We start from the raw sequence: 20,855 nt of genomic DNA on the forward strand, positions 1-20,855 counted from the left end.
AGTACTTACTGTTGAATCTGGTACTTTCTTTGTATCTGTACTCCAGAATTGTTTAACAGCCCAAGCACAATGTACCACACTCGGATGTAAAAATCCACCAGTCTGAAAATTATAGGTAAAAGATATTCAATTTAATTATCATTTGGGTTATACCTGAAGTTGGAAATGAATTCATTTTTAAATACTATCTAAAACTGGATATAACTATCATTGTTTAAATTTTTTTCTTTCTCATTAATTATTATTTTAAGCTGTACACAACTTCAAAGAATTCAAAATTATGAGTAACTCTGTGACTGAGAGGTAAGGGGCAATACAAAATGTAGGGTATACTACATGGAAGTATTTCTATTCAGAATTGTTGAGTTAATATAAAATAATCAAGTATTTTCTTGGTATATATTAAGCAATGGCAATGGTTGTCATAACTAATAGCGGCAGTTGTGTTGTTTGCAAATTGTTTTTTTTTTATTAAATTGTGGAGGTTAGTGCAGGGAAGTATGATGAACTGCATTCAGTGTTTTGTTTGCCAGGTACAAATACATTTCATAATCTTTTGCTATTTTAACTACAGTTTTCACATAAGCTGGCATGTAAATATAACTTACCCCATCAGGTATTTTATTTGCCAGTTTAGCAATGGCTGTCACATTAGTGGGGGTCAGTACAGGTATTATGTATTTGACTGGACTGCTTAAACCATTCATCAACTGTTTACAGTCCAAACCTACAATATATCTAACTTTTACTTTCTTAAAGAATTGTTAAATCTTATATCATATAATGTCCAACTTTCATTTACATTTAAAAAAATTTATACATCAATAACAGTACTATCATCTCAAGAAATTAAATAGAATGCTGTTAACTTATTTATTTTCGCGGATTGAGAAATATAGAATCCTACACTGCAACACTGTATTACGATATTTCTCCACTCGAGACAGTTAAATTTTACTATTTAAAGCGTGAGGATTGTTAAGCTTTTTAAATAATTAAAATTTAACTGTCGAGAGTGGAGAAATATCGTGATACACGAGTTATAGTGTCGGAATCTGTTTCTCTGATGACTTTTATCATTCTTTTTCAATTTTTTCAAGATTTTTAGAAACTTGTGTACTTTAGATGCGACGTCATCAGGCAAGGTCGCCTTTTTTCATGACATCACAATAGGAAAATTCAGAAGAAAGCAAAACATTTTGACGTCATAATCAAATTTCGACTAATTATTTGTCGAGAACAGATTTTTCACTAGTGAGGAGAAATATTTTTCTCACACAGGACAGGAAATGTGAAAATAGCACAAAAATTAGAGAAAAAGTGGTATTTGTATACAACCCTATATTCAATTTATACTTCTCATTGCACATAAAAATAGGCAACTCACTAATAATAATAAATCCATAATATAGCATTGTGGGTCAATCAACCAGTACAATCTCACTTACCTATGGCAACCCCTTTGAGTTTTTTCAGTAGTTTGAGATGATTGTCTGCTGTGATTCCTCCCTGTTTTACATCGCCCACTCCAGCCAGTAGAGTGAAGTAATATATCAATGTGGTATGATCTGTACCGTCCAGGTCAGGGTAAATACTGGTCCTCATTCTCTCAGCAAACTCTTCAGGCTGACTTATCAACATTGGAACAATATTCTTATTCTTCACTCTCTCCTCTATTTCTTCTATGGCAAGACTGAAAATATTAATATCAAGCAGTGATTATAAATAGTCTTTTTTTTATTTTTTAAGGTTAAGATAATGTTGTTATGAATTGGAATAAAGAGCTGCACCATGAGCGTATGATACAGCTGTCCCTTTTTCAATGAATAAATAGACAATAAATGTTTAGAGTCTTTAAATATCAGCTGTATTTGTACGAGGCTAGGAAACAAGGTGCATGCGAGCTTTTAGCGAGCTATTACACCTGTTTCGAGCCGAGTACAAATACAGCTGATATGTAAAGACACTAAACAGTTATTGTCTTTATACTGCAATTAATTCTGTATATTATTTGTGTTTTGAAAGACACAAAAACACATGTTTTATATTTATTTTTGATTTGAAATCCCTTGAGGCCCGTGTAGTAATACGATACAGTAATCACACATTCAGAAGGGTTCGCAAAAAAAGAATCTCGAATGGTCAACAATAATACATCACTCAAGATGAATAATTATCTATATTAACATAACAACTAATTTCAACAGTAAAAACAAATAACAAAACATTGTCCAGTTTGAAACAGGAGTTTTACGAGTTGTCCTACGCTTCAGACTCAACATTCACTAAACATGCATGCTGAAATTGCCATGGTTGTTTTTGTTACACAATCATACACATTCACGTTTTGAAATCAACAATTGTCATCGTAGAAAAGACTGCTGTTCATGTGTGTATTTTATCAGAAAACTGGTGTGATTCTTATTGCTCTAAAGTAATGTTTGAAAACAAACAGAACGTATAAAAGTAATCGTTAATTTGCAATTGATACTTCATTGGAATCCGACTGCAATACACATTGGGAGGTCACGCAGGTTCATACAATACTCAGTCCCGCAGTGGGTGGAGCTTTAAAGCAATACCTGTATAGTATATCTGTATAGTATACAGATATAGCATAGCATAGCAATATCTGTAGGTCTGTATCTGTATAGTAGAACACCCAATTGCAGGATAAAGTTCCATAAAACCTCAATGTCATATCAGAAATTTAAAAAACAAAACAAAAACTAATGGCAGCTTATATATATAAATATGAAAATGTCACAATAGTTTTATGAAAATTGGTTTAGGCTTTTTGAGTTATTGTCCAACATGTTGACTATGGACAAACAGACAAAGGTATGACATACTACATCATTGGTGTATATGAAATGAAGGTTGATTTCAGAATGATGCGAGAATGCTGTTAGCTAATCAAAATAACTATCACGATGAAACATGCATGCAATGTCATCATAATTGGTACATTGTAAATTCAGAAATTAAAGATATCATTCATCCCTCAGTTTTTACTTTTCTGTGTAATATGTGTTGGACAGCTTTTAATTTTTTAGCCTGTTTTTTTTCTACTTTAGAAAATCAATTGCTTTCTTGGCTTTAGCGATGTCAGTATTTTTTTAACCTTTTGTTTATCTCCCTTTTTTTCATTACAAATTGCAAACGACAATTATAAATTGAATATATATGTCTTAAATCATTTTGTAGGTGAACATTGTTAATGGAAACTACTGGTGTCCTATTAACATGATAATTTCCTTAAGAATCAATCATACTTACCCACTATCAAATAAGAACTCTAGATGTGACATGTAGAGCTCCCATAATGGTATACCATATCTCTCTGCCAGGTTACAGGCTACATTATACATCTCATCATTAATACTCCTATAATATAAATATGTTTATACTGGTTAAAATTAAGTGTTTTTGTATGCAAAATGCTTACAGGGAAGCAAAGAATTTATATAAATCTATTGTAAACTTGTTTTATTCCTAAAGAGTAGATTTGAAAAACTATACTGAATTATTTTCATTTTACACATAAATTCTGTCAACTTTGCTTATAACATGTATAATATTTTGAGTTATTAGGTACTTATATGTTATATAAGTTTTAATTATACATAGTTTGATTTTAATTACACTCAGTAGTCATTATTTTAGAATTTTCCGAGGATGTGTGTTTCATTTGCTGTTGAGATGAAATAGATTCATTATCATATCTCAATCAGTTAGATGTGGAGTTTATCGCATGTTCTTAGAAGTAGGTTTAATACATCAGTTCCAATACAAATATACATGTCTTGTTAATTAGTGACCACTTGTAGCTATTGGCTTCCTTTGTCCTTTGTTTCTTGATACATTAACCTGGATGCAGTTTTAACTTCTTCCTCTTAAGAGTATCTCATTAAGAAGTTGTGTATTAAAAACCTGTGTATGCTGCTTTGAGCATCCATTTATTTAAATGCAGATTAAGCAGTTATAAGACTAATCTTGGCTCTAATAGTGTTTTAGCTAAAAACTTGCTCCCACCAACCCCTCCTTTCACCTTCAATATTGCTATGACAGGGGAACCAATCTCAGCACGGTTAATAGATTTCATCTATGAAATTTTATTACTGATTGTTTCAAAAATTTATCTCATCCCAAAGAATTTCTGGGGATAAACTGTCAAATTTCATACAAATTCATTCCAACACCAATTCAACATCAACACAACTAGGCTTCCTTATACCTCCTTATAGGCTTCCTCATTGTCTCATTATAGGCTTCCTCATAGCCTCATGCATTTATTTTGAACCATCGTTCCAAATGGATTGGTGTGATGTCAAGCATGGGGTCTATACTTTGCTCAACTTTTCAGTATGCACTTAGCTAGGCTCTTGGTTTAGGCATGGAGCAAAAAATTAAATTTTTTAGCTGAGTAGATTCCGCAAGAGCCAAATTATAAGTGATGTCTATATATAAAATAAAAGTTTTAATTCAATTATGATGTATGATTAATTCAAACATGGATACCACTGGCATTGCTACACAATATTTCACAGGAGTTTATATACAAGATAGGTTATAACAGGAAAAATCCATAATTTTACATATCATAAGTTCAAATGGTGAGTTCTGAAAGAAATCAGAGGTTATTAAATTATTTTAATAACTATGAACTCAATATGTGTGACTTTGAGGATTTTGCCAAAGTTGAAATATAGGGCAGAAAGTTACATCAGGATGGTTTTAATTGTCAGGTCAAGAAATTTGCACGAAGAAATGAGGTTGGATGTTGACTCAGGTGTTAACATCCTTTAAATAAGAATGGAAAGCAAAAAAAAATAAAACGCTTCACAGGGCACAGCTTGATACGACTGCAGAGGTTGAATCCTGAACAGTTAAGGCCAAGAATGGACACAACAGTCAAGCTTGAAACAGTTCTGAATTTGGATTGTGATTAAATATTTGACACATCATAGGTTTGTGACAGAGAATGAATGTGGTCTAAGAACTCAATTTTTTTAAATTGGACATTTACCTATAATTCTCCCATATCCAAAATATAAATACATGGTTAGAATCAGCATATCAAAACACCTTAAGAATTCAATTTTTGATGAAATTAAACAAACTTTAATTTTGGACTCTTTTGACCTTAATGTCAACCTATTTGAAAACAGGTCCTAAAAATCAACCAGATGCTCCGCAGGGTGCAGCTTTATACGACCGCAGAGGTTGAACCCTGAACGGTTGGGGCAAGTATGGACACAACATTCAAGCTGGATTCAGCTCTAAATTTGGATTGTGATTAAATAGTTGACACAGCATAGGTTTCTGACACAGAATGAATGTGGTCTAATGAACTTAAAATACTTTTTTTTCCTTTGAGCAATTCACTATGCTGTTGAATATTAATCCTCTCAAAAAAAATGTTTGAAGAAACTTTCTTTTTATTTATGAAATCTGAAATGAGAAAAATTTAACCCCCCCCTTTTTTTTCTCACATCCCCCTTTCCTTTTTTCCAAAACTGATCTAATTCAAATTTCTAATGGAGTTTGCAACAATAACTGCTCATTTAAATACATCATAAAATATTAAAATGTAACAAAAGGTGTTTGTTATCACTGAATGGTAAAGATTGTTTTAATTTATCAGTTGGTAGTAAAAGTGAATATACATTGTATATTGTATAAAACAATGATTTAAGTTGATTCAACTACTATTCTGGACAAGAGAAAGATAACTCCAATCAATTGAAAATTTCTTGCTATTGCACAATATTGTGCAATTAGATATTTCTTGCTATTGCGCAATACTGTGCAATTGAAAATATTTGCTATTGCACAATACTGTGCAATTGAAGATTTCTTGCTATTGCGCAATACTATGCAATTGAAAATTTCTTGCTATTGCACAATACTGTGCAATTGAAGATTTCTTGCTTTTGCTGAATACTGTGCAATTGAAAATTTCTTGCTATTGCACAATACTTAATATATATAGAATAACCATACATTGTCTCGAAATATCAATGTTATTTGTACAAGGCTTAGAAACAGGTAGAAAGCGAGGTTGTGCCGAGCATTTCTACCTGTTTCGAGCCGAGTACAAATAACATTGATATTTCGAGACAATGTATGGTTATTCTTTATATACTGCAACTCTTATAACTGTACTAAATGAAGCATTTAGGGTAAAAACATCATTTCTTAATTTTCAACGGAAGACGTAAAATTTCCGCGAACCTGTATGTTTTATTGACGTCATAAATAAAACTCTACGGAAACATATTGTCAACGTCATAAACAAAGTGATATACGGTTAGTGACTGTATATCACATATGAATATACGGTCAATGCAATGTGACTGCTCAAATAGGACAGCTGCAGTATATAATAATTTTAGATCCTGATTTGAACCAACTTGAAAACTGGGCCCATAATCAAAAATCTAAGTACATGTTTAGATTCAGCATATCAAAAAAGCTCAAGAATTCAATTTTTGTTAAAATCAAACTTTAATTTAAGACCCTTTGGACTTTAATGTAGACCAATTTGAAAACGGGACTAAAAATTAAGAATCTACATACACAGTAAGATTTGGCATATCAAAGAACCCCAATTATTCAATTTTTGATGAAATCAAACAAAGTTTAATTTGGACCCGATTTGGACCAACTTCAAAACTGGGCCACTAATAAACAATCTAAGTACATTTTTAGATTCAGCATATCAAAGAACCCCAAGGATTCAATTTTTGTCAAAATCAAACTAACTTTAATTTTGGACCCTTTGGACCTTAATGTAGACCAATTTGAAAACGGGACCAAAAATTAAGAATCTACATACACAGTTAGATTGGGCATATCAAAGAACCCCAATTATTCAATTTTTGATGAAATCAAACTAAGTTCAATTTTGGACCCTTTGGGCCCCTTATTCCTGAACTGTTGGGACCAAAACTTCCAAAATCAAACCCAACCTTCCTTTAGTGGTCATAAACATTGTGTTTAAATTTCATAGATTTCTATTTTCTTAAACTAGAGTTATGGTGCGAAAACCAAGAATAATGCTTACTTGGGCCCCTTTTTGGGCCCTAATTCCTAAACTGTTCAGACCTCAACTCCCAAAATCAATACCAACCTTCCTTTTGTGGTCATAAACCTTGTGTTTAAATTTCATTGATTTCTATTTACTTAAACTAAAGTTATTGTGTGAAAACCAAGAATAATGCTTATTTGGGCCCTTTTTTGGCCCCTAATTCCTAAACTGTTAAAACCAAAACTCCCAAAATCAATCCCAACCTTCTTTTTGTGGTCATAAACCTTGTGTCAAAATTTCATAGATTTCTATTTACTTAAACCTAAGTTATTGTGCGAAAACCAAGAAAATGCTTATTTGGGCCTTTTTTGGCCCCTTATTCCTAAAATGTTGGGATCAAAACTCCCAAAATCAATCCCAACCTTCCTTTTGTGTCATAAACATTGTGTTAAAATTTCATAGATTTCTATTCACTTTTACTAAAGTTAGAGTGCGAAAACTAAAAGTATTCGGACAACGATGACGACGACGACGACGCAGATGACAACGCCAACATGATAGCAATATACGACGAAAAATTTTTGCGGTCGTATAAAAATCTAAATACATGGTTATATTCAGCATACGAAAGAACCCCATGTATTCAATTTTTGTTGAAATCAAACAAAGTTTGAAATTGGACCCTTTGGACCTTAATGAAGACCATTATGAAAATGGGACCCTAAATTAAAAGTCTATATTAACGGTTAGATTAGACATATCAAAGCACACCAATCATTCAATTTTTGATGAAATCAAACAAATGTTTAATTTTGGACCAACTTGAAAACTGGGCCTATAATCAAAAATCTAAATAAATGTTTAGATTCGGCATATCGAAGAGCCCCAAGAATTCAATTTTTGTTAAAATTACACCAAGTTTGAAAAGGAGACCTAAAATAAAATTCTAAATACATGGTTAGATTCAGTATATCAAATTACCCCAATAGTTTAATTTTTGATGAAATCAAACAATGTTTAATAATAAACCCTTTGGACCTCAATGAGGATCAATTTAAAAACGGGGTCCAAAATCAAAAAAGTTATTACATGGTTAGATTCAGCATATTAAAGAACCCCAAGAATTCATGAATAAAACCCCATTGAAATTGGTCAAGAAACAAGCAATTTATACAAAGTATTACGAAAGTATTGTATTTTATCCCTTTTTGGCCCCTAATTCCTAAACTGTTAGAACCAAAACTCCCAAAATCAATCCCAACCTTCCTTTTGTGGTCATAAACCTTGTGTCAAAATTTCATAGATTTCTATTTACTTTAACTTAAGTTATTGTGCGAAAACCAAGAAAATGCTTATTTGGGCCCTTTTTGGCCCCTAATTCCTAAAATGTTGGGATCAAAACTCCTAAAATCAATCCCAACCTTCCTTTTGTGTCATAAACATTGTGTTAAAATTTCATAGATTTCTATTCACTTTTACTAAAGTTAGAGTGCCAAAACTAAAAGTATTCAGACAACGATGAAGACGACAACGACGCAGATGACAACGCCAACATGATAGCAATATACGACGAAAAATTTAAATTTTTGCGGTCGTATAAAAATCTAAATACATGGTTAGATTCAGCATAGGAAAGAACCCCATGTATTCAATTTTTGTTGAAATCAAACAAAGTTTGAAATTGGACCCTTTGGACCTTAATGAAGACCATTATGAAAACGGGACCCTTAATTAAAAGTCTATATTAACGGTTAGATTAGACATATCAAAGCACACCAATCATTCAATTTTTGATGAAATCAAACAAATGTTTAATTTTGGACCAACTTGAAAACTGGGCCTATAATCAAAAATCTAAATAAATGTTTAGATTCGGCATATCGAAGAGCCCCAAGAATTCAATTTTTGTTAAAATTACACCAAGTTTGATATTGGACCCTTTGGACCTTAAAGTAGACCAATTTGAAAAGGAGACCTAAAATAAAATTCTAAATACATGGTTAGATTCAGTATATCAAATTACCCCAATAGTTTCATTTTTGATGAAATCAAACAATGTTTAATAATAAACCCTTTGGACCTCAATGAGGATCAATTTAAAAACGGGGTCCAAAATCAAAAAAGTTATTACATGGTTAGATTCAGCATATTAAAGAACCCCAAGAATTCATAAATAAAACCCCATTGAAATTGGTCAAGAAACAAGCAATTTATACAAAGTATTACGAAGTATTGTATTTTATCCCTTTTTGGCCCCTAATTCCTAAACAGTTAGGATCATACCGCCAAAATCAATTCCAACCTTCCTTTTTTTTTGTTAGAACCTTGTGGTACAATTTATGAAAGATCCATACACTTACACACAAGTTATTGTCTGGAAACTAAAGAAAATGCTTATTTGGACCCCTTTTTATGCCCTTAATTCCTTAACTGTTTAACCATAACCCCTAAAATCAATTCTAACCTTCCATTTGTGATTTCTAACATTATGTATAAATTTCAAAGAGATCCATTAACTTTAACTAAAGTTATTGTTCAGAAACTAAGTGTCTTCTGACGATAATGACGTTATACCAATATATGACCTCAAAATGTTTTGCAAGTCACAACTTTTAAAAAATATCTTTATACATGTTGTTCGTTCTAAATTCATGTTTCTCTATAATAAAACCGTAACAAAAGAAAAACTAAAAATTTATTCACTAAATCAAAGGATATTGTTCAAATGGAAAATGAATAAATACAAAAGAAAAATATATTTGAAATCTTTATTAAACAATGGAAACTATTGTTTATGTCACAGGACGGTTAATTATACTAATATATATTAATTTAACTATTCAATTTTAAAATCTTCAAACAATGCATATTATTTGAGAAAGTAATATGATTTACTTTAAACACCTAATTAGTTCAATTTCACAAATAAATAGTATAGGTATATCCAACAATAATGGGGTTCTCTCAGTCCGTTATAAGAAGTCAAGCCCCATCTGTTATAAGAAGTCAAGCTCCAGTTAAATGTGGAATATGTGATACTGATAGATCAATAAAGTGGAAGTGTATTGACTGTAGTAAATTACTGTGTAATCATTGCAAAGAAAAAGTTCATCCAGAATTAAAAAACACAGAGAATCATCAAGTAGTTAACATCAAAGATGTGTGTGAAAAGACTGGTGTAGAACTGAAAATAAATAAACAATATCAAACTGAACTGTCTGCAATTGATTTTTTGTCTTATAGTCATGATGATTCACTGTGGATATATAGTTACATAGATAAAGTATTACAGAGAGTAAAACCTGAAGGAACCAAACTGAACATACTATCTAGCTTTCATATCGGGGTCTGTGGTATGGCTGTTTCTCAATCAAATGATCTACTTATATCTATAGGGAAATCAAGACTGAAACAAATCAGTAGTATTACCGGTACACTAACAGACTCCTTATATAATGTGTCACCATTATCACCTTCAGCAGTCCATATTACCAGTGACAATAAAGTTCTAGTAGGATGTGTTAATCAAGAATATCCTAAACAAGGAAGAAGAGTTGTAATAATAATGAATCAAAATGGAGACCAAGAGAGAGTGTATGAACATGATCAAGATAAACAACCTATATTCACCTATCCCTATATGGTAACCAGTACCAGAAATGGGAATATACATGTGGCGGAGGAAGTAAGTGATGGCATATTTAGAGTTGTAGTGTTAGGACAGGGTGGTGATATCATCAATATCTATACAGGAGACAAAGAGATCAACAAGGACATACCATTCAGACCAGCATACATAGTGACAACACCTAGAGACAATGTTATTGTAGCTGATTTGGATACTCATGCACTTCATATACTGAACAATGCTGGTCTGCTGATGACATGTTATAAAACAAGTGACATAAACATAATGCTCCCACATTCTCTTGCAATGTCTCAAACAGGACAACTCTGCATAGGATGTAGTAGATTAAAGGACAGTACAACCAAGGAGGCCAAGTTATATGAAGTGACCATATCAGGATGTTAAAACATTCACACACCATTTATAGTCATATATGAACTATGAACATTTTATGTCTGCTGGTAGTAACTTTACAAATTTGTCTCAAGTTTATATCTTTATGAAAACTGTCTAATAGATTGAATAATTGTGTGCGCCTCTTATTTGTTATTGAATTATATTAATCAGTGACAATATCTGGATGTTTAAACATTTCTTTAATATTTACATTTTACATAAATATATAATGTATATAAACTATTGCTATGGGCCAGGTGAGCTAATAAAAAGGAGAGAGAAAATCAATGGTGGGCAATAAAAAAACATAAGGTTATATAAAACAAGATTGACAATGACATAGTCATTAGATAAAAATTGAACAGCAATAGTTAGAGAACAACATGCTGCAGATGGGTATATTAACCTCAGGTTTTATTGATATTTTTAAGTTACAGCGGAATGCCCAGTGACTGAGGATATCAGGCTCTACCTCAAATTGTTCTTGTAATTGTTTAAGTTTCACTGTTTAATCAAAAAAGATTAGAATTATAAGTTCAAGCTTAATATTAATTGCAATTCTATGATTAACCACTTTTCATAAAAGGTGTCGCTCACCTTGGTCTATGTGAATATTAAAGGAAGCAGATGGATTCATGACAAAATTGTGTTTTGGTGATGGTGATGTGTTTGTACATCTTACTTTACTGAACATTCTTGCTGCTTAAAATTATCTCTATCTATAATGAACTTGGCCCATTAGTTTCAGTGGAAAATGTTAGTAAAAATTTACAAATTTTATGAAAATTGTTAAAAATTGACTATAAAGAACAATAACTCCTAAGGGGATCAATTGACCATTTCGGTCTTGTTAACTTATATGTAAATCTTACTTTGCTGAACATTATTGTTGTTTACAGTTTATCTCTATCAATAATAATATTCAAGATAATGACCAAAAACAGCAAAATTTCAGCAACCCAACAACGGGTTGTCTGATTCATCTTAAAATTTCAGAGCAGATAAATGTTGACCTGATAAACAATTTTACCCCATGTCAGATTTGCTCTAAATGCTTTGGGTTTTGAGTTATAAGCCAAAAACTGCATTTTACCCCATGTTCTATTTTTAGCCATGGCGGCCATCTTGGTTGGATGGCCGGGTCACCGGACACATTTTTCAAACTACTAACCCAAAAGATGATTGTGGCCAAGTTTGGATTAATTTGTCCAAGTAGTTTCAGAGGAGAAGATTTTTGTAAAATATTACTAAGATTTACCAAAAATGGTTAAAAATTGACTATAAAGGGCAATAACTCCTAAAGGGGTCAACTGACCATTTCAGTCATGTTGACTTATTTGTAAATCTTACTTTGCTGAACACTATTGCTGTTTACTGTTTATCTCTATCTATAATAATATTCAAGATAATAACCAAAAACAGCAAAATTTCCTTAAAATTACTAAGTCAGGGGCAGCAACCCAACAACGGGTTATCCGATTCATCTGACAATTTCAGGGCAGATAGATCTTCATCTGTTTAACAATTCTATCCCGTGTCAGATTTGCTCTAAATGCTTTGGTTTTTGAGTTATAGGCCAAAAACTGCATTTTACTCCTATGTTCTATTTTTAGCCATGGCAGCCATCTTGGATGTTTGGCCGGGTCACCGGACACATTTTTTAAACTAGATACCCCAATGATGATTGTGGCCAAGTTTGGTTTAATTTGGCCCAGTAGTTTTAGAGGAGACGACGATGGACGATGACGGACGACGACGTACGCCGGACGCCAAGTGATGAGAAAAGCTCACTTGGCCTTTTAGGCCAGGTGAGCTAAAAACACCATCATCAGATAATATTGGTTTCATTTTAAGTCAATTTTTTTTTAAATGAAATAAATAAATTTTGTGTATTTACTGTCTTCTGATTGGTCATGTTGGTTAAAAGTATTACTTTTATTTTCAATGTTGTCAATTTTTATGGCGACACCCCCACTCTGGCATTGTGTATTCATATGCCAACACCCTTACCAAAAAGTGCTAACATGTTGCACATAAGTTGCACATAAGATGCTCACGTTAGAAACTAACATGAATGCACATGAGGTTTTTAACATGCAAATTAGGTGAGCATTTTGTGAGCAAAAAAATTGCACATATGAAACTAACCTAATTTGCATGTTAAAAACCTCATGTACAACTGCTCATATGAGCTATTGTTTCACATGTGCATTTTATTAGATTGCTCATATGAGCAGTTACGTGTGTGCCTCTTATTTGTTATTGGATTTTATCATATACTTAGCATTGATATGACAGCTTTTGCATATGTGTAATGAGCGGAAGTACACAAGCCATAATCTCCCACCCGGGCTGATAACCCATATCAGGTGCATCTCGTGCACAAAACCCATAATAGTGCCTCTCGTGCAAGTTACTTCCAGTGTTTCCTGTATTTGTTGTTTACTTTTCCATTGTGACATCAGATATATTTTATGACGACGTCAAAGTTTACGGGAAAGATTGTGGGGATAGTTTAGTACTTGCTAACAAATCATGCAAATGCCATTGACTATTTTGAATCATTTTATAGTACAACAAACACGGAGTTATAATGATCATAAAACTTTTTCAAATTTTCAATGTTTCAAAATGCCTCTTAGGAAATGTCACCATAAATATATATTGAGGTAGTGATGCTGTTGTTGGACAATTATAGTATATTTGATTCATAATTTAACTTCTTTATAAAGTTTTTGACTGTTTTAGTTATTGAATTTGTTAACATAAAACTATTGTCGGAAGTATATGATAAAGCGATTAATACGTTGTCTTTTCCATATCAGCCTGGGTATCATCCCTCGACCCATATCAGCACCTCGACTCCGTCTCGGGCTGATATGGGGGTCTCGCGATGATACCCAAGCTGATATGGAAAAGGCCATGTATTAATCTCTATATATTAATCGGATGTTTAAACATTTGTTTAATATTTACATATTTACATTTTACATAAATATATCATGTATACAAACTATTGCTATGGGCCAGGTGAGCTAATAAAAAGGAGAGAAAAAAAATTGTTAAAAATTGACTATAAAGGGCAATAACTCCTTAAGAGGTCAACTGACCATTTTGTTCATGCTGACTTATTTGTAGATCTTACTTAGCTGAACATTATTGCTGTGTACAGTTTATCTCTATCTATAATAATATTCAAGATAATAACCAAAATTTGCAAGATTTCCTTAAAATTACTAATTCGGGGGCAGCAACCCAACAACGGGTTGTCCGATTTGTCTGAAAATTTCAGAGCAGATAAATTTTGACCTGATAAACAAATTAACCCCCCAATCAGATTTGGTTTCAGAGATATAAGCCAAAATCTACATTTTACCCCCCTATGTTCTATTTTTAGCCATGGCGGCCAGCTTGGTTGGTTGGCCGGGTCACGCCACGCAATTTTAAAACTAGATATCCCAATGATGATTGTGGCCAAGTTTGGTTAAATTTGACCCAGTAGTTTCAGAGGAGAAGATTTTTGTAAAAGAATACTAAAATTTTTGAAAAATGGTTAAAAATTGACTATAAAGGGCAATTACTCCTTAGGGGGTCAACTGACAATTTTGGTTATGTTAACTTATTTGTAGATCTAACTTTGCAGAACATTATTGCTGTTTACAGTTTATATCTATCTATAATAATATTCAAGATAATAACCAAAATCTGCAAAATTTCCTTAAAATTACTAATTACTTGACCTTTTAGGTCAGGTGAGCTAAAAAAAGATTGACAATGACATAGTCATTAGATAAAGATTGAACAGCAATAGTTAGAGAACAACATGCTGCAGAAGGGTCAATTAACTTCAGGTTTTATTGATATTTTTAAGTTACAGCGGATGCCCAGTGACTGAGGATATCAGGCACTACCTCAAATTGTTCTTGTAATTGTTTAAGTTTTTACCGTTTAATCAAAAAAGTTTGAATTATAAGTTCAAGCATAAGTTTATTAATTGCAGTTCTATGATTTAAAACCACTTTTCATAAAACAAAATGCACCATCATCAGATAATATTGGTTTCATTTTAAGTCAATTTTTTTCAAAATGAAATAAATAAATTTTGTGTATTTACTGTCTTCTGATTGGTCATGTTGGTTAAAAGTATTACTTTTATTTTCAATGATGTCAATTTTTATGGTGACCCGCCCACTCTGACATTGTGTATTCATACGCCAACATGTGTGTTCAGTCGTTATTGTTAATATAAGTTATATACAAAGGTCTTTGAGCTTTATTTTTGATAGAAATTTATTTATAATGAATGGCAATAATTTATTTTGAGTTTATTGAACCATAAAATAATTTTTTGACTCTTCACATTTTACATAATCGCTTCACTAATCATTCAATGTGAAGAGTCAACCAGATGCTCCACAAGGCGCAGCTTTATACGAACGCAGAGGTCGAACCCTGAACAGTTGGGGCTAGTATGGATATAACATTTAACGTTTATACAGCTCTGAATTTGGATGGTGTTCAAATTTTTGACATCATATAGGTTTCTGACACTAATCAAATGTCAATATCGTACAAATCTAATAGGCAATACTGTGCAATTAAAGATTTCTTCTTGAAGCTTCAAAAATTTGAAATTTGAGAAATTTTGAAGAAAAAAAAATTGAACCCCTTAGAAAAATTGGACCACCCTAACTTTTTGAATCCCCCTAGGACCAATTACCCCCAAACTCGATCCCAGCCTTTCCATTGTAGTATATGAAACCTTGTAGTACCATTTCAGAGAGATCCTTACACTTAAACACAAGTTATTGTCCAAAAACTACAAAAGTGCTTGTTTTTGGTCCCTTTTTGGTCATTACTCCCTATACTATTGGCACCATAACCCCCAAAATGAATTCAAACCTTCTACTTGTGGTATTTAACATTGTGGTACAATTTTAGAGCAATTGAAATACTTCTTCACATGTTAATATCCTGAAAGAAGAAAAATGCTTGTTTTAGGTCCCATTTTGGCCCCTAATTTCAAGATAGTTAGGACCATCATCCCAAAAATTAATCCTTACCTTCCTTTTGTGGTATTGAACCTTCTTATTAAATTTCATAGATATCCATTCACTTTAACTAAAGTTATTGTACGGACACCAAATGTGTCTTCGGACAACGCAGACAGCATACCATTATATGATCCTATTATATGGTCGTATAAAAAACCACAAGTTTTCAATTTTCAATTTTATGAATAAAATTCCAAGAAGTACCTTGCTTATAGGAAATATAATTTCAAAACTGTTAAGCCATGTTTTATTCTAAGAGCTAGTGATTATTTGGCTCTTCTATATGGATCATTTTGTAGCTTAAAAAGGATGGAATTGGTGAAAAATACAAATAAAATATTTCTACACTATCTTTTATTCAGCAGCAAGCAATTATTTTAAAGAAGATGAAAAGTAATTCATAAGAATGCTTACATAGTCAAACCAAGTATGGTTTCTTTTTTATATTCTGGATCATCAGTAAATCTCTGAATATCAACACCTGAAATAATTTGACATACCGGTATGAAATAATTTAACATATTAAATAGTTAACATATATCAAGTTGTATTCTGCAAACATTAACAATATTGTCTGAGAGGTTTTTTATTTAATATTATATATTCAGTTACTGCCTTTTTGAACAGATGCACTTGTTATCTATTAATTAACAAGAAATGTTTTCTCTTTCTTTTTGTATTATAATTATTTATATCATGGTGAATTTGTCAATAAAAAGTACAATAATATATACCTTGGACATGCAGAATATTTACCTTATCATTTAACATATCAAGACATTTTCGTCTTCTTCAAATGTTTGTTTGAATTATCAATTAATTTAACTCAATATTTCATGTTGGATACAAAATATACAAAGTCCTTGATTCAGTACTCAGGAGAAATCATACACCAATAATCTTTCAAATTCATATGGGAAATTGGAAAATGTGATTTTTTTTTATCCCGAATCATATATCAAAATGTATTATTTAAACATACCGCTTCCAATCCTAACTAAAGTTCTGGCCTGAATATAATCCTCAAACGATTCATAACCCTTCTTTAATTTTTCTACCAGGTCAAGGACATCTTGAGGCCAGTCAAGGTCATCTCTATTGGTTACAAAGTTAATAACTCTCTGGATCAGTTTGACAGGATCATTCCTGTACAGAGGACTGGTATCTGGAATGGCTGTAGGTTTGACCGAGGCATATATTTGTAAAGCAAAGTAATACAAGTTCAACTGCTGGGTTATGGCTGTTTTAGGGAAATCATCAAAAAACTTCTCCACATCTTTAGTCTGAAAACAAAATATTCAAAGTATAAGTCTATCCTTCCTTTTAACCTTCAGATTAGCAATGTAAATTGATATTATATACCATCTCCTCAGAATTTTTTTTTATTTTTTTTATTTTTCTTAAAACTTGAGTTTTATTAACATATTTCTTTTAAATTATAGTTAATCTAATTTTTTACTTTTGGCAGTATCATAATACATTGTACATTAGAAAACCATATTGATGTACCATAACAGAAACTATTTTTATCTAATCAAAGAGCAGATTGCTCTGAGGGATACGATTGCCATTGTTTTCATTGATACATCATACATATGATTATTATGGATAATATTATTTTCAAAACTAATTTTATTCAACTGCACATCTAAAATGGACGTAATCTGAAGTTACAAAATAGCCAATCCCGGATACAAGTGTATGAACAATGTACTCATTGTGTTTAATTTTTGTACTATCAATTCCAAGTTTACTTTCCACAGCAGTCACAGCAAAGACTCAGAGTGAGAGAAGGTATTTCACTTCGTAAGTTCAATCCCTTTGTTTGTTTTTACCTTTTAAAGCAAGACAATCATAAGAATCTGAGAAGTTCCTTAATGTTTAGAATAAAACGATTGATATGAGGGCAATGCCCTGAGCCACTGGTATAAATAAGTCTACAGATTGCTTGAAAGCAATCGTATCCCCAAAACTATAAAGCATAATCAAAGTATAATGTAACTAAAGATACATACTACAAATTTCTTACGTCTTTAGGTTTTTGAATTCACAGTGCATGGTATTTTTTCTGCCATGATAAAAACTTGTTAAGTATATCTATTTACCATAAAATGGTAAATCAACTCAATTAAAAAGATGATAAAATTCTAAAGCTCACTAAATATGCTCTTGAGGGGAAAAAATTATCTTAACTTACATCTGGTAAGGCTAATAGATATGCTAAGCCTAGTGAACTATCTACTGGGAACTTTGTTTTGGCTAGCTCTAGCAAAACTGAAATATAAGATGTAACAATTTATTGATATAAGTACTTTTTATACATTAAAAAATGTCATACAATAACTCAAGTATGAAGAGATAGTTAAGGATCTTAAAAACAGACATTTTCATTTTCTTTGTTGAAAAATGCAACTTTAACTTTACATTGATCATTTATGTTGCTTTTGAAATAATTTGTTTTCCATTGTAATTGACATTTCTTATGTTGAACTTGTACAAAGTCAATTTTTCTTGAACTGTTACTATTTTTCAAACTTTATGTGTTAGAAGGTGTATAAATTGATATCCTAGATTAAGAAAAAAACAATTTGATTAACATTTAAACCTAAATACTCAATCTTCCTGTTCTTATATCAGTTTACTAAAAAAACTTAACATGTTGCAGAAGGAAATGAATAAAGATGTAGGAAACACATCAATGATATAATTGTTCCCCTATTTAATCTATCCTACCTTCAGGTGATGATTGAGTAGTCTCCCCTTCTGTTAACATTTCCTCCAGTTTAGCTGTTCTTAGTATGCTTTCACTTAAAGCTGTGGGACTACAAGCAGATTTACCCCTTGTATAATCTACAACAGCCTGAAAAATATACCCCTACATGTAAGGCTTGCAAAATGTATGAATATCTACCAAAAAAATACTTAGTGCATATATAAAAAGATTTGTAAAATTGTCTCTGCATCTCAATCAATATTGGATACATTTAAGAGCCTGAATTTTTGTTCATCATGCATAAAAAATGAATTTACATAGAGAAGAAAAATTTAAAAGAAAATAATTCAACAGAAGACATAAAACAAACCATCAATTTCAAAATTTTCCTCAAGAGAAATCTCTAAATTCAAAAGCTTGACATGTTTGAGAGAAAAAAATATTTATTTATTTGATAAGTTTAAAGTAGAAACAAATCCATCTACATATTAAAAGCATCATTCTTATCAATTTACTACCACTGGCATGAAAAATGTGAATAAGCAATCTAAGTAAAGGAAAGATCATGTGAGCCATATATTTGTTATCATTTTCAAATGGCCATGACAGTAATATTTCTTATTTTATCACAAACTAGGAACCCACTTTCGCGGCCCACTTGCTCACTAGCCAAACATTACTATACTAAAAGCTGGCCAAAAAATTATGATTCTATGTAAAATAATATTAAGTCTTTAATACTGCTAAGATCCAAAAACTTACATAATCAGGATGACTTGATGTAATAAATTCTTCATAAAATGGATGACATCCTTGCTTCTCAAACTTGTCATTATCATAAACAACTGTCTCAGAAACTTGTCGTCTGGTTGGTTGTTTCAATGATTTAATTGTTTTTTGCCACCATTTTGTATCTGCAACTGTTGACAACACAGCTTTTGTTGTTTTAGTTGTGGAGGACAGAATCTCTGTTGTATGCTGCAGAGCAGCCGTTGCTGACAGTGGCGCCCTCTCAGATGATTTGTCATCAACTTCCATGTCAGTGTGAATAGTGCTGTATAACATCTACAATAAATACAAGATATTGAAATAATTTATCAGACTGCATCTCAGTCTAAGGCAAATATACTTAAACTTTCACCATAAAAGTAGGGGTTGAAGGTCAATTTTCGGGACATTTATGATTGGGCATTTATTCTATAGGAATTCTAGAATAACACTCATCAGAAAACTGCTGTAATGATTGATTTTTCAAAATCCAAGGAATGAATAGTTTAGTTTTTCAGAGTTATGATATTCACTATTTACCTTTTCCAGATGACATCCCTTCCTACCCCCTTTAAGATATACATCTTACCTAAGTCAAATGAGTATACATTTATTCCCCTTTATCTAACAACTGTCCACACTTTTGTAGAGTTATGGATCATAATCAAAATTTAATGAAATAGCACATAGAAATAATTCCTTCCTGAAGTTGGATACTCGTACTAAATTTTGTATGGTTTTTGTAAACACAAAACTAGAGGCTCTCAAGAGCCTGTATCGCTCACCTGATTCTACTTGGGTTTTTGAAATCATATAAAAAATATAAAATTTGGCTAAAAGTGACAACACAACCTCATTTATAAGGAAAGGAACATGTTTAATTTCATTCAAAAGTCCCCCACTGGCGGCCATCTTGGATGACGGATCGGCTACAAAGTAACAACACTTGGTCAGCACCTCATAAGGAACATTCATGCCATGTTTGGTTTTATTCCATTCAGTGGTTCTCTAAAAGAAGTCATTTGTATGCATTTCCCATAGGGTCCTATGTTAAACTAAGTCCCCTGCTGGCGGCCATCTTGGATGATGGATCGGCTAAAAAGTAACAACACTTGGTCAGCACCTCATAAGGAACAATCATGCAATGTTTGGTTTTATTCCATTCAGTGGTTCTCTAAAAGAAGTCATTTGTATGCATTTCCCATAGGGTCCTATGTTAAACTAAGTCCCCCGCTGGCGGCAATCTTGGATAATGGATCGGCT

General features: G+C 32.0%; 1 protein-coding gene across 1 annotated transcript in view; it reads right to left on the bottom strand.

Annotated features, from left to right (window-relative positions):
- Window positions 1-20,855, bottom strand: part of LOC139521939 (NBAS subunit of NRZ tethering complex-like) — a 97,180-nt gene that overhangs the window by 18,638 nt on the left and 57,687 nt on the right. The window contains exons 40-48 of the mRNA XM_071315701.1: window positions 19,587-19,889; window positions 18,845-18,971; window positions 18,309-18,385; window positions 17,094-17,394; window positions 16,526-16,592; window positions 3,280-3,387; window positions 1,449-1,693; window positions 609-727; window positions 10-102 (exon numbers count right to left, since the gene is read on the bottom strand). Of these exons, the coding sequence (XP_071171802.1) occupies window positions 10-102; window positions 609-727; window positions 1,449-1,693; window positions 3,280-3,387; window positions 16,526-16,592; window positions 17,094-17,394; window positions 18,309-18,385; window positions 18,845-18,971; window positions 19,587-19,889 (1,440 nt within the window). The remainder of the gene's footprint in view (window positions 1-9; window positions 103-608; window positions 728-1,448; window positions 1,694-3,279; window positions 3,388-16,525; window positions 16,593-17,093; window positions 17,395-18,308; window positions 18,386-18,844; window positions 18,972-19,586; window positions 19,890-20,855) is intronic.

The sequence above is a fragment of the Mytilus edulis genome, chromosome 4, assembly GCF_963676685.1.
Source record: "Mytilus edulis chromosome 4, xbMytEdul2.2, whole genome shotgun sequence".
NCBI lineage: Eukaryota > Metazoa > Mollusca > Bivalvia > Mytilida > Mytilidae > Mytilus > Mytilus edulis.